General features: G+C 38.8%; 1 protein-coding gene across 4 annotated transcripts in view; it reads right to left on the reverse strand.

The window, feature by feature from the left end:
* The window catches only part of dagla (diacylglycerol lipase, alpha), a 57,668-nt gene that overhangs the window by 13,211 nt on the left and 29,115 nt on the right, over positions 1–15,342 (reverse strand). For all 4 annotated transcript variants that reach the window (XM_058077474.2, XM_058077473.2, XM_078792949.1 and 1 more), the window contains 8 exons: positions 13,164–13,247; positions 12,984–13,061; positions 11,018–11,098; positions 10,793–10,935; positions 9,830–9,898; positions 9,663–9,735; positions 9,237–9,445; positions 7,908–8,034 (listed from right to left, as the gene is read on the reverse strand). In XM_058077474.2, the coding sequence (XP_057933457.2) occupies positions 7,908–8,034; positions 9,237–9,445; positions 9,663–9,735; positions 9,830–9,898; positions 10,793–10,935; positions 11,018–11,098; positions 12,984–13,061; positions 13,164–13,247 (864 nt within the window). The remainder of the gene's footprint in view (positions 1–7,907; positions 8,035–9,236; positions 9,446–9,662; positions 9,736–9,829; positions 9,899–10,792; positions 10,936–11,017; positions 11,099–12,983; positions 13,062–13,163; positions 13,248–15,342) is intronic.

The raw sequence follows: 15,342 nt of genomic DNA on the forward strand, positions 1-15,342 counted from the left end.
TTAACCAAGGTTCCACTGCACATTTTTTTCTTTTGGTTAACATCTAAAAACCATGTTAACCAAGGTTCCACTGTGCTAGTTCGCACAGTGGAACCTTGGTTAACATGTTTTTTTTGTGGTTAACATTTAAAAACCATGTTAACCAAGGTTCCACTGTGCTAGTTTGCACAGTGAAACCTTGGTTAACATGTTTTTTTTTGGTTAACATCTAAAAACCATGTTAACCAAGGTTCCACTGTACCAGTTTGCACAGTGGAACCTTGGTTAACATGTTTTTTTGCTTAACATCTATAAACCATGTTAACCAAGGTTCCACTGTGCAAACTAGTACGGTGGAACCTTGGTTAACATGTTTTTTTTGTGGTTAACATTTAAAAACCATGTTAACCAAGGTTCCACTGTACTAGTTTGCACAGTGGAACCTTGGTTAACATGTTTTTTTGCTTAACATCTAAAAACTATGTTAACCAAGGTTCCACTGTGCAAACTAGTACGGTGCAACCTTGGTTAACATGTTTTTTTTGTGGTTAACATTTAAAAACCATGTTAACCAAGGTTCCACTGTACTAGTTTGCACAGTGGAACCTTGGTTAACATGTTTTTTTGCTTAACATCTAAAAACTATGTTAACCAAGGTTCCACTGTGCAAACTAGTACGGTGCAACCTTGGTTAACATGTTTTTTTTGTGGTTAACATTTAAAAACCATGTTAACCAAGGTTCCACTGTGCTAGTTTGCACAGTGAAACCTTGGTTAACATGTTTTTTTTTGGTTAACATCTAAAAACCATGTTAACCAAGGTTCCACTGTACTAGTTTGCACAGTGGAACCTTGGTTAACATGTTTTTTTGCTTAACATCTAAAAACCATGATGTTTTTTTTTGGTTAACATTTAAAAACCATGTTAACCAAGGTTCCACTGTGCTAGTTTACACAGTGGAACCTTGGTTAACATGTTTTTTTTTTGGTTAACATCTAAAATTTCAACAACAAAAAAAGTGCATCCTGTCATGAAAAACTGTGGTATAAAATGGTGAAATACAGTTGCCGAGCTAACAATATTTTGTGTTCCTTGAAAGATCAGTCAAAGTGATCTAAAATGGCCGCCACTGGAGGGGTTGTCTTTTGAAAAATGGATGACATTGAATGAGTTAAAAACATGACAGGATGCACAGTGGAACCTTGCTTAACATGTTTTTTTTTGGTTAACATCTAAAAAACATGTTAACCAGGGTTCCACTGTGCAAACTAGCACAGTAATGCACAGTGGAACCTTGCTTAACATGTTTTTTTTTGTTAACAACTAAAAACCATGTTAATCAAGGTTCCACTGTACTAGTTTGCACAGTGGAACCCTGGTTAACATGTTTTTTTTGTTAACATCTAAAAACCCTGTTAACCAAGGTTCCACTGTGCAAACTAGCACAGTGATGCACAGTGAAACCTTGCTTAACATGTTTTTTGGGTTAACATCAAAAAAACATGTTAACCAAGGTTCCACTGTGCAAACTAGCACAGTGATGCACAGTGGAACTTTGGTTAACATGTTTTTTTTTGTTAACATCTAAAAACCATGTTAACCAAGGTTCCACTGTGCTAGTTTGCACAGTGGAACCCTGGTTAACATGTTTTTTTTTGTTAACATCTAAAAACCATGTTAACCAAGGTTCCACTGTGCAAACTAGCACAATGATGCACAGTGAAACCTTGCTTAACATGTTTTTTGGGTTAACATCAAAAAAACATGTTAACCAAGGTTCCACTGTGCAAACTAGCACAGTGATGCACAGTGGAACCTTGGTTAACATGTTTTTTTTGGTTAACATCTAAAAAAACATGTTAACCAAGGTTCCACTGTGCTAGTTTGCACAGTGGAACCCTGGTTAACATGTTTTTTTTTGTTAACATCTAAAAACCATGTTAACCAAGGTTCCACTGTGCAAACTAGCACAGTGATGCACAGTGAAACCTTGCTTAACATGTTTTTTGGGTTAACATCAAAAAAAACATGTTAACCAAGGTTCCACTGTGCAAACTAGCACAGTGATGCACAGTGGAACCTTGGTTAACATGTTTTTTTTTGGTTAACATCTAAAAAAACATGTTAACCAAGGTTCCACTGTGCTAGTTTGCACAGTGGAACCCTGGTTAACATGTTTTTTTTGTTAACATCTAAAAACCATGTTAACCAAGGTTCCACTGTGCAAACTAGGACAGTGATGCACAGTGAAACCTTGCTTAACATGTTTTTTGGGTTAACATCAAAAAAACATGTTAACCAAGGTTCCACTGTGCAAACTAGCACAGTGATGCACAGTGGAACCTTGGTTAACATGTTTTTTTTTGGTTAACATCTAAAAAAACATGTTAACCAAGGTTCCACTGTGCTAGTTTGCACAGTGGAACCCTGGTTAACATGTTTTTTTTTTGTTAACATCTAAAAACCATGTTAACCAAGGTTCCACTGTGCAAACTAGCACAGTGATGCACAGTGAAACCTTGCTTAACATGTTTTTTTTTGGTTAACATCTAAAAAAACATGTTAACCAGGGTTCCACTGTGCAAACTAGCACAGTAATGCACAGTGGAACCCTGGTTAACATGTTTTTTTTTTGTTAACATCTAAAAACCATGTTAACCAAGGTTCCACTGTGCAAACTAGCACAGTGATGCACAGTGAAACCTTGCTTAACATGTTTTTTGGGTTAACATCAAAAAAACATGTTAACCAAGGTTCCACTGTGCAAACTAGCACAGTGATGCACAGTGGAACCTTGGTTAACATGTTTTTTTTTTTGTTAACATCTAAAAACCATGTTAACCAAGGTTCCACTGTGCAAACTAGGACGGTGATGCACAGTGGAACCTTGGTTAACATGTTTTTTTTGGTTAACATCTAAAAAAACATGTTAACCAAGGTTCCACTGTGCAAATGTTTCCCCTGTGCAAACTAGCACAGGGGAAACGTTTGCCTAGGGTAACATGTTTTTTTTTGGTTAACATCTGAAATTTCTATTAAAAAAATGCGCATCCTGTCATGAAAAACTGTGCTATAAAATGGTGAAATACAATTTGTATCTGCATCTATATTTAAGAGCAGATCCATCTATAACAGTACATAGTGGATGAGGTAAAATGTGAGCTTCCACCTACTTCAATTGACATGAAACACCCACGGATGCCCGAGGACCATCAACACAAGTCCTACAGTATTTTAGGGAATACTGACCCATATAGGACTACAATGCAGCGGTATAATTAGATAGTCTATTTCATTATATTAATCTGGGAATAACGATGACAGTGACGAACACATTAGACGTGTTAGATTTTAATGGTTAAAATACATCATCTAGGCAAATCAAAACAAACCAAAAACACGCAAATTAATCAGCATGTTTGAAAATAAATACAAGATGATTTGACACACTTTCTGCAACGTGTGTTTTAATGGGACGCCTACGTGTGTACAAGACGTTAGAAATATTTGGACAAAGGAAACACAAAGGAAAACGACTTAGCCGGAGGAATCGAGGGGCGGGTTCCCGCCACGACACTTGACCAAAATGTGCCGGGTCAGGGAAAAACAACAAGCGGCCTTAAAGGGGGCCTCATCTCCATCATTTCACTGGCTTTTTAAAATGATATCGGATGCCAATGCCGCATAAATTTTGGCCCATGCGGACCGTAAAGTAGGTCTCTAGCTCCCCTGGAAAAAAAAAAACACCTCCATTTTTGTCTTAATCCGGTTTCAATCCATAAATTTTATATCTAAAAGAAAGTGAAATTTATTTTTATTTAATTTCATTTTTTTGGTTCAATAATATATTAATGCAATAATATTGCATATTTTTTTTTTCCATATTCAATATTGTGATGTTAGTCTAATAATATTTTGACTTTATTGTTGTAATATTCTAACTTTTTGTCAACCTTATTTTCCCAGAATTACATTTTTAGTTTTGTTTCTCATAATATAAACTCGCATAATACATCATTTTTATTTTTTTCTTTGATATTTAAATTTTAATTTAAATTTTTTTTTGGTTCAATAATATTTTTCCTCTCATAATATGACAACAAATTTGAGATTTCCCTTCCACATCACATAGAAGAGTGCAACATTTTGAACAAATATGGGTCAGTTTATACTTTTGCTCAGTTGCATATTTTGTTTTTTTTTTCATATTCAATATTGTGACGTTAGTCCCATAATATTTTGACTTTATTGTTGTAATATTCTAACTTTTTGTTAACCTCATTTTCCCAGAATTTAATTTTTAGTTTTGTTTCGCATAATATAAACTCGCATAAACTAAATTTTTTTTCTTTGATATTTAAATTTTTATTTTATTATTTTTTTCTGGTTCAATAATATTTTCCTCTCATAATATGACAACAAATTTGAGTTTTCCCTTCCACATCACGTAGAAGAGTGCAACATTTTGAACATATATGGGTCAGTCGCATGTCTGCATTATACTTTTTCTCAGTTGCATATATTATTTTTTTTCCATATTCAATATTGTGATGTTCGTCCCATAATATTTTGACTTTATTGTTGTAATATTCTAACTTTTTCTCAACCTCATTTTCCTAGAATTTAATTTTTAGTTTTGTTTCGCATAATATAAAGTCTTATTTTTATAATAATAATAATTTAACTTATTTTTTTCTTTGATATTTAAATTTTTATTTTATTTTATTTTTGGTTCAATAATATTTTCCTCTCATAATATGACAACAAATTTGAGATTTCCCTACCACATCACGTGGAAGAGTGCAACATTTTGAAAATTGTGATGTTAGTCTAATAATATTTTGACTTTATTGTTGTAATATTCTAACTTTTCCTAGAATTTAATTTTTAGTTTTGTTTCGCATCATATAAACTACAGAATTTTTATTTTTTCTTTGATATTTAAATTATTTTATTTTAATTTTTTGGTTGAATAATATTTTTCCCCTCATTATATGACAACAAAATTATGATTTTTTTTCTTGTAATATTATGACTTTATTCTTCTTGTATTTCAACCTTAATTTTGGAAAATTTAACATTGTTTTTTTTTTAATCAGATATATTAAAGTGATGCTTTATTTATTTAATATGCAAATTAAAAAAATAATCACAAATTCACAGTATTTGAAGAGGAGTTCAAGGGACACGAAAAAAAAGCCGTGATTTGAAATTCATGTGGGTTTTAAATAATAACAAGAATACGAGTTTAAGAACTCGGCGAGGGGTTGCTTGACGTTACCATCTTGTCACCGATTCTTTTGGCGTCATCAGTCGAGTCTGTTTGGGTTTGTGGCGGAAAACACGAAAGGTCCGCCACAGACGGCGCTCCCGAATGCGGGTCGGAAGGATTACCGGAGTCGGCATCTGAAAAGGAGCAGGAACTGATACTTGTCAGAGGGATAGAGATCAGTTCCGTCTCGGCAAAGGAGGCGTTGAGGTGCGCGTTAGAGGCGGGGCATTGTGGGTACGAGTTTATGTGTAGTACAGCGATGTCGCTGCTGGACTCATTGACCTCATTGACCTCATTGACCTCATTGACCTCGGCAGACAGAAGAGAAAACGATTCCAGCACCTGCGGACACACCAGAGGTATCGCACCGAATCACACAGTGCTAAACTTCCTATGGGGGAAGATACGTGAACGATCGGCCCACACCAAGTGTTACCCGAATCGATCAATCAAAGTGGATGGATCCCATGCAAACACGCCATCAGGAGACGCCACCACCAAGACAAAAAAGGAGTGGTCCCACGTGAGGAGGAGGAGGAGGAGGAGGAGGAGGAGGAGGAGGAGGAGGAGACGGATAAAGTGAAGGTTAAAGATGGATCGGTCACGTCAGATACACGCCGCTCACGAGACGGAACGCTTAGCGAAAATAAAGACGACATCATGGATCCCCGGAAGTTTGTGGATTTTCGGTAACTGAATAATAATAATAACTGAGTAACTGAATAATGCCAGTTGGTGCCAGTTGGTGCCAGTTGGCGCCAATACAATTAGCCGTGGTACCTAGCATCCCCAGTAAGTCGCCAATGATGCTAGGAGTCCACCGGGCCGGCGCCAATTGGTGCCAGTTCACGCCAATGCAATTAGCCGTGGCGCCTAGCGTCACCATGAAGGTTCCTAGTGGCGTGCAGTGGCTCAAACTGCCTCCCAACTGGCTCGTGGTGGCCCGTAACAACGGCAAAAATTGAGTTTTCCGGCAAAAAAAAAATGTTTAAAATCTTCGTTGCGCCACTGGCATCGAGCAATCGCCGCTACGTGTCCACCACGTGGAACCAAACGTCACAAACAATCCACCTATTGGAACCCACTGGAATGTAATGGCGCAAGCCAAGTGGCGGCAATGATGCTAGGAGTCCACTGGCCGGCACCATTTGGTGCCAGTTCACGCCAATGCAATTAGCTGTGGCGCCTAGCGTCGCCAGTAAGGTGCCTAGTGGCATGTAATGGTGCAAGCCAAGTGGCGCCAATGATGCTAGGAGTCCACTGGCCGGCACCAGTTGGTGCCAGTTCACGCCAGTTCACGCCAATGCAATTAGCCGTGGCGCCTAGCGTCACCAAGAAGGTGCCTAGTGGCGTGCAGTGACTCAAACTGCCTCCCAACTGGCTCGTGGTGGCCCGTAGTGGCGGCAAAAATTTTGTTTGGCGGCAAGAAAATTTCAAAATGTTTAAAATCTTCGTCGCGCCAAATGCATCAAGCAATCGCCGCTACGTGTCCACCACGTGGAACCAAACGTCACAAAAAATCCGCCTATTGGAATCCACTGGAATGTAATGGCGCAAGCCAAGTGGCGCCAATAATGCTAGGAGTCCCCTGTGCTGGCGCCAATTAGTGCCAGTTGATGCCAGTTGGTGCCAGTTCGCGCCAGTTCAATTAGCCGTGGCACCTAGCGTCACCAAGAATGTGCCAGTGGCTCAAACTGCCTCCCAACTGGCTCGTGGCGGCCCGTAGCGGCGGCAAAAATTTAGTTTGGTGGCAAAAAAATGTCAAAATGTTTAAAATCTTCGTCGCTCCACTGGCATCAAACAATCGCCGCGTGGAGCCAAACGTCACAAACAATCCGCTTACTGGAACCCACTGGAATGTAATGGCGCAAGCCACGTGGCGCCAATGATGCTAGGAGTACAATTGGTGCCAGTGCAATTAGCCGTGGCACCTAGCGTCACCAAGAAGGTGCCTAGTGGCGTGCAGTGGCTCAAACTGCCTCCCAACTGGCTCGTGGCAAAAATTTAGTTTGCCGGCAAAAAAATTTCAAAATGTTTTAAAATCTTTGTTGACCAAGTGGAACCAAACGTGGCAAACAATCTATTTCAATTTTTCTATTTTAAAACAATTCGCCTATTGGAATCCACTGGAATGTAATGGCGCAAGCCAAGTGGCGCCAATGATGCTAGAAGTCCACTGGGCCGGCACCAGTCGGTGCCAGTTTGCGCCAGTTGGTGCCAGTTCGCGCTAATTGTGCAATTAGCCGTGGCACCTCGCGTCACCAAGAAGGTGCCTAGTGGCATGCAGTGGCTCAAACTGGAATCCACTGGAATGTAATGTATAATAACAAATATGTGCCCTGTGATTGGCTGGCCACCAATCCAGGGTGTCTCGCCCCGAAGACAGCTGGGATAGGCTCCAGCACCCAATTTGTGAGGATAAGCGGTAGAAAATGAATAAATGAATGAATTTCTGATGCTAACTGTTGCTAATTGTTTGTTGATACAAATGTTTTTGTTTGCCTTAAGTCTAAAAACAAATGTTTATTCATCATCTTGATTAATAAATTAGAGGCTAAATTCATGTATGTATGTACTTATGTATGCATCGGATGAAATCCCAGCACCGCATCAGTGGAAGAGCGAGCGAGCGGCGTGCAAACACGGGAGACAAACCTTATTTAGGCCCTCCATCACCATGAGAGGCATGTGCTCATTAAGCATGGCGGGGGATATGATGACCTCATTGAAAGCCTTGTTGTCCCCCCACAGAGCCGAGTACGTCGGCTCTTCCTGACCACAGCTACAGGGCGAGAGAGAGAGAGAGAGAGAGAGAGAAAAGAACGCCTGTCAATCAGTCAGACAGACAAGGTGAAGACATACATTGATTTAACACCCCGCCCCCTTTATTCATCTCGCCTTTGACAGCCAAGTAAATGTGGGGGAGGTTTTAATAAACAATAACGTGCTAACAAACACATCCTAACGCTAGCTCAGTGTGTCTAAATTAGCACAAAGCCTCTAAAGCAGGGGTCTCAAACATGCAGCCCACGGGCCAAATGTGGCCCGCAGGACTCTAGTTTGAGGTCCCCGCCTTGATATGGAAGTTTAATGTTAGTGCGACCCGCGCAAGTTTGATATGGATGCTGTATGGCAGGGGTATCAAACACGTGGCCCGCGGACCAAATGTGGCCCGCAGGACACTAAGTTTGAGGCCCCCCTGCCTTGATATGAAAGTTTAATGTTAGTGCGTCCCGCGCAAGTTTGATATGGATGCTGTATGGCAGGGGTCTCAAACACGCGGCCCGCGGGCCAGATGTTGCCCGCAGGACACTAAGTTTGAGGCCCCCCTGCCTTGATATGAAAGTTTAATGTCAGTGCGTCCCGCGCAAGTTTGATATGGATGCTGTATGGCAGGGGTCTCAAACATGCGGCCCGCGGGCCAAATGTGGCCCGCAGGACACTAAGTTTGAGGCCCCCCGCCTTGATATGAAAGTTTAATGTCAGTGCGGCCCGCGCAAGTTTGATATGGATGCTGTATGGCAGGGGTCTCAAACACACGGCCCGTGGGCCAAATGTGGCCCGCAGGACACTAGTTTCACGAGGGTCGCGGGGGTATGCTGGAGCCTATCCCAGCTGTCTTTAAGCGAGAGGCGGGGTACACCCTGGACTGGTGGCCAGCTAGTCACAGGGCACATATAGACAAACAACCATTCACACTCACATTCATACCTATGGACAATTTGGAGTCGCTAATTAACCTAGCATGTTTTTTTTTTTGGAATGTGGGAGGAAACCGGGGAGATGTGGAGTGGAATTGAACTCGGGTCTCCTAGCTGTGAGGTCTAACCATGCTAACCACTCGACCACCGTGCAGCCAAGAACTTTTCTATCCTTGTTTACATTATGTCTTCTAAACATCTTCAACATTCCATGATAGCGACAAGACTGTAAAATATTACACATACGTATATAATACACAAATTTTCAAAAATTGGTCCTCACCAGGTCTCTGGAGGATGGTTGTGGACCACGTGGATGATTCGGCCTGGAGGGTATAGAGGGGTCGAGGCTGAGAGTGCGATGCTGAGGTCGCTGGGGTGGAGCCACAGGCGGCTGCTGGGCGGAGCCGCTTGCTGAGTCTGAGCATCATCCTCCTCAAGGGGAAGCTCCGATTTGGGAATGCATTTGGTGCCTCCCGCGATGATCCTCCACTGTTGAATGAAAAAAAGTACCGTCATTCCGACTTTAACTAAAGGAGCTTCGGAATCTACCATTGACTAGAACTAGAACTAGAAATACTCAATATTAATATGAACAAAGACAGTTTATTTGACATATATTAATTCTGCCCTGTGATTGGCTGGCCACCAGTCCAGGGTGTACCCCGCCTCTCGCCCGAAGACAGTTGGGATAGGCTCCAGTGCGTACCTTTGGCTTGTTGCTTTTCTGCAGGACTTCTAGAAGATGGCGACGGAATCCCTCCAGTTGAGACAATCCCAGTCTACGAGACAGCAGCAACACATACACACACAAATATCGATGACAAATTCCTCACGCTAAGGACTAATAATAAAATGTACAACGGAAAAATATACCTTGGCACCAGATCTTTTCCTAATACTACTGAAGTGACAAACTCTTTGGAGTACTCCATGGCATCCTCACTGGAGACACGAGGAACATCACATCAAGGTGAATAGATTGCTAATAAACACATTATAACGGGACTGTCTTGCTCATAAACACATTATAACGGGACTGTCTTTCTCATAAACACATTATAACGGGACTGTATTGCTCATAAACACATTATAACGGGACTGTCTCGGTCATAAACACATTATAACGGGACTGTATTGCTCATAAGCCCATTATAACGGGACTGTCTTGCTCATGAACACATTATAAACACATTATAACGGGACTGTCTCGCTCATAAACACATTATAACGGGATTGTATTGCTCATAAACACATTATAAACACATTATAACGGGACTGTCTTGCTCATAAACACATTATAAACACATTATAACGGGACTGTCTTGCTCATAAACACATTATAACGGGACTGTCTTGCTCATAAACACATTATAAACACATTATAACGGGACTGTCTTGCTCATAAGCACATTATAAACACATTATAACGGGACTGTCTTGCTCATAAGCACATTATAATGGGACTGTATTGGTCATAAACACATTATAACGGGACTGTCTTGCTCATAAACAAATTATAACGGGACTGCCTTGCTCATAAACACATTATAACGGGACCGTGTTGCTCATAAACACATTATAATGGGACTGTATTGCTCATAAATACATTATAAACACATTATAACGGGCCTGTCTTGCTCATAAACACATTATAACGGGACTGTATTGCTCATAAATACATTATAAACACATTATAACGGGACTGTGTTGCTCATAAACACATTATAATGGGACTGTATTGCTCATAAATACATTATAAACACATTATAACGGGCCTGTCTTGCTCATAAACACATTATAACGGGACTGTCTTGGCACGGTAACAAAAACACGTACCTAAGAAGGCCACCAGGCGGGGAGTAAGAGTAGCAGTGAAGTGTTGGGTACTGAGGTCTCAGCATGAAGGACAGGATAGCAGCAGTTCCGGCACCAAGAGAGTGGCCAACTATCACCAGGCCGTAATGCATGGTGCCCCTGTTCTGTAAGACATGGCCCGAGTCATCACGCTGGTACGCTATAATGGCTTTTTTTTTTTTTTTTTTAGTCCATGTGTTCAAGTACCAAGTCTCTTCCAAAGGCTTGTGATAATATCATCTCCTGCTCCAGTTTCTTCTTGATGTACTCCGCTGAGTAAACCATCCCCTGAGACGACAAAGGGACTTGGTCAAACGCGTTCTGCTCCGTTAAGCTAAGTTGAGTCATATTCCAGGACATTTTACCCATCGTATCCTGATGTTAAACATGAACAGTCTTTGTGCATTCTAAAGATATACAAACAGCCAAAAAAAACAAATTAATGCTAGTAATGGGACATACCCTCCAATAATGTTTTATGGGGTTTTCTTTGACACAGTGGACCGTACCATTCAGGGGGGGATTGTACTTGAGTGGTTTACTACACCAATGAGAGATGCGTTCACATCCTCGGCTAATTTGATTGGCCGTCAGATGTGGAGGGAATTTGGGGATGCCAAAATAGTTGGGAGAGAGTGTAAGGTGAAATTTGGCCCTAGCCGGTTCGTAGCTAGCTGGTGTGGTAAGGTGTCACTATGCCACTAATGTACTTCTTTGGCGTAACAATTATTATTATTATTATTCTTAGTAATAATAATAATTATTATTATTATTAATAATTGCTATGCCAAATAATTATATAATAATATAATTATATATAATAATTATATTTTATATAATAATTAAAATAATAATTATTATTATTATATAATAATAATAATTATATAATAATAATAATAATTATTATTATTATTATCACTATTATTATAATGTGTCCTGCATAATAAACAAGCTACATCTATTTTTATTAAAATAACATAATAAAAATAATAAAATGATAATAATAATGATGATAATTATTATTATTATTAATAATTGTTACACCAAAAAATTATATAATATAATATTATTTTATTTAATATTATTATTATTATTATTATTATTATTATTATTATTATTATTATTATTATTATCACTATTATTATAATGTGTCCTGCATAATAAACAAGCTACATCTATTTTTATTAAAATAACATAATAAAAATAATAAAATGATAATAATAATGATGATAATTATTATTATTAATAATTGTTACACCAAAAAATTATATAATATAATATTATTTTATTTAATATTATTATTATTATTATTATTATTATTATTATTATTATTATTATCACTATTATTATAATGTGTCCTGCATAATAAACAAGCTACATCTATTTTTATTAAAATAACATAATAAAAATAATAAAATGATAATAATAATGATGATAATTATTATTATTAATAATTGTTACACCAAAGAATTATATAATAATAATATTATATAATATTATTTTATTTAATATTATTATTGTTATTATAATTATTATTATCACTATTATTATAATGTGTCCTGCATAATACATATATGATATAATAATATATATATAAAACAAGCTACATCTATTTTTATTAAAATAATAACAAAATAAAAATAATAAAATAATAGTAATGATAATAATAATGATGATAACAATAATATTAATGACAATAAAAATAATAATAATCACAATAATAATAATGACAATAATAGGGCTGCACGGTGGTCAAGTGGTTAGCACGCAGACCTCACAGCAAGGAGACCCGAGTTCAATCCCACCCTAAGCCATCTCTGTGTGGAGTTTGCATGTTCTCCCTGTGATTAAAATTAAAAATAAAAATAAAAATAAAAATAAAAATAAAAATAAAAATAAAAATAAAAATAAAAATAAAAATAAAAATAAAAATAAAAATAAAAATAAAAATAAAAATAAAAATAAAAATAAAAATAAAAATAAATATAAATATAAAAATAAAAATGTAGCTTCTTTATTATGCAGGACACATTATGTACATTTTTTTTTTTTTACCTGTTTTCATATCTTTAGAACGCATAGAAAAGAGCAAGACATGTGTTCATGTCTCACATAAGGATTGTGGATGATGGGCAAAATTCCACCTTGGAAAGGCGGAAGATTTCTCTCTGACCTTGTGACCAAGCCAGGTCCCTTGCTGGCCCTCCACCGGCAAACGCTCAGAATCCCCCGTCAGATCCGTCAGGGCATCCTGGTCCCACACACAAAATAAGTCATTAAAAACAAACTAACTATTTAGAGAGATAAAAAAAAATTCACATTCTAAAAAAAAAAAAGAAAAAGTGAAATTCACCTTTAAGGACAAGGTTCCTCTGATGCTGATGACCACCTTTTTCTTCTCGTGATCCACCGCCACGAAAAATGGAGTCTCATAAACCTAAACAGAAGAATAGTTACGTACAATATCCATGCCAAAAAAAAAAACACATATTCCCGCCGCAAGGCATGCTGGGTAGCTTGAGGTGCTACGGTATTAACACATTTTGCTGTGTTTGTCGCATTTTTGCTCAACTGCAAAATACGTCGGTCTTGAAATCCAATGCTTTATTGCTCATATTGTGGTTGCAGCCGGACTACCCAGCATGCCTTGCGGGCATTAGGAAATATCTGTTTAAGTTACATGTTATTTTTCGCTTTTAGTGGTTGTTTATCACCCACTTAGTTGCATAAGTTGATTTATGTGATGAGTTAACTCATAGTGGTTTCCTTTTGTTGCACCGTGAGCAACATTAAGTTGTTCTGAGAGAGCCCCTCCACTAATTTTTTTTTTTAATCCAACGTGGCCCGCCAGTCAAAAAGTTTGTCCATACCTGCTATAGAGTGAGAAAAAAAAATCTCCTCCCAGCTTGTGTGGAAGTGGTACATTTTTGGTTTGAGTTTAGAATAAATCAATTTGAGGCTAGCTTGTTCGCTCACTCGCTCGGCTCTCCCGAGTCCCTGCAGAGTTGCAAAGTCTTGAAATCCAATGCTTTATTGCTCATATTGTGGTTGCAGCCGGACTACCCAGCATGCCTTGCGGGCATTAGGAAATATCTGTTTAAGTTACATGTTATTTTTCGCTTTTAGTGGTTGTTTTGTTGATTTATGTGACGAGTTAACTCATTGTCGATGTGTTGCGTTTTTTTTTTTCGTTGCACCGTGAGCAACATTAAGTTGTTCTGTTTGACGACCACCTATATATAGAGAGAGCCCCTCCGCCATTTTTTTTTATCCAACGTGGCCTGCCAGTCAAAAAGTTTGTCCATCCCTGCTATAGAGTGAAAAAAAAAAATCTCCTCCCAGCTTGTGTGGAAGTGGTACATTTTGGGTTTGAGTTTAGAATAAATAAATTTGAGGCTAGCTTGTTCGCTCACTAGCTCGGCTCTCTCGAGTCCCTGGAGACTCTAGGGGTGTTATTTCATATCAACAAGGCTCTAATCCTGTTCAAAATTGTATTTTGACATTCAGCACCCACATATTCCCGCCGCAAGGCATGCTGGGTAGCTTGAGGTGCTACGGTATTTCTTAACACATTTGTCGCCGTGTTTGTCGCATTTTTGCTCAACTGCAAAATACACCGAGGGGGGGGGGTCGTCGGTCTTGAAATCCAATGCTTTATTGCTCATATTGTGGTTGCAGCCGGACTACCCAGCATGCCTTGCGGGCATTAGTATATCTGTTTAAGTTACATGTTATTTTTATCACCGACTTAGTCGCAGAAGTTGATTTATGTGACGAGTTAACTCATTGTCGATGTGTTGCGTTTTTTTTTTCGTTGCACCGTGAGCAACATTAAGTTGTTCTGTTTGACGACCACCTATATATAGAGAGAGCCCCTCCGCCATTTTTTTTTAATCCAACGTGGCCCGCCAGTCAAAAAGTTTGTCCATCCCTGTTATAGAGTGAAAAAAAATCTCCTCCCAGCTTGTGTGGAAGTGGTACATTTTGGGTTTGAGTTTAGAATAAATAAATTTGAGGCTAGCTTGTTCGCTCACTAGCTCGGCTCTCTCGAGTCCCTGGAGACTCTAGGGGTGTTATTTCATATCAACAAGGCTCTAATCCTGTTCAAAATTGTATTTTGACATTCAGCACCCACATATTCCCGCCGCAAGGCATGCTGGGTAGCTTGAGGTGCTACGGTATTTCTTAACACATTTGTCGCCGTGTTTGTCGCATTTTTGCTCAACTGCAAAATACACCGAGGGGGGGGGGGTCGTCGGTCTTGAAATCCAATGCTTTATTGCTCATATTGTGGTTGCAGCCGGACTACCCAGCATGCCTTGCGGGCATTAGTATATCTGTTTAAGTTACATGTTATTTTTATCACCGACTTAGTCGCAGAAGTTGATTTATGTGACGAGTTAACTCATTGTCGATGTGTTGCGTTTTTTTTTTCGTTGCACCGTGAGCAACATTAAGTTGTTCTGTTTGACGACCACCTATATATAGAGAGAGCCCCTCCGCCATTTTTTTTAATCCAACGTGGCGCCAGT

This window comes from Doryrhamphus excisus, linkage group LG1 (assembly GCF_037039965.1).
Source record: "Doryrhamphus excisus strain RoL-2023G ecotype Guam linkage group LG1, RoL_Dexc_Guam_v1.1, whole genome shotgun sequence".
Classification (NCBI taxonomy): domain Eukaryota; kingdom Metazoa; phylum Chordata; class Actinopteri; order Syngnathiformes; family Syngnathidae; genus Doryrhamphus; species Doryrhamphus excisus.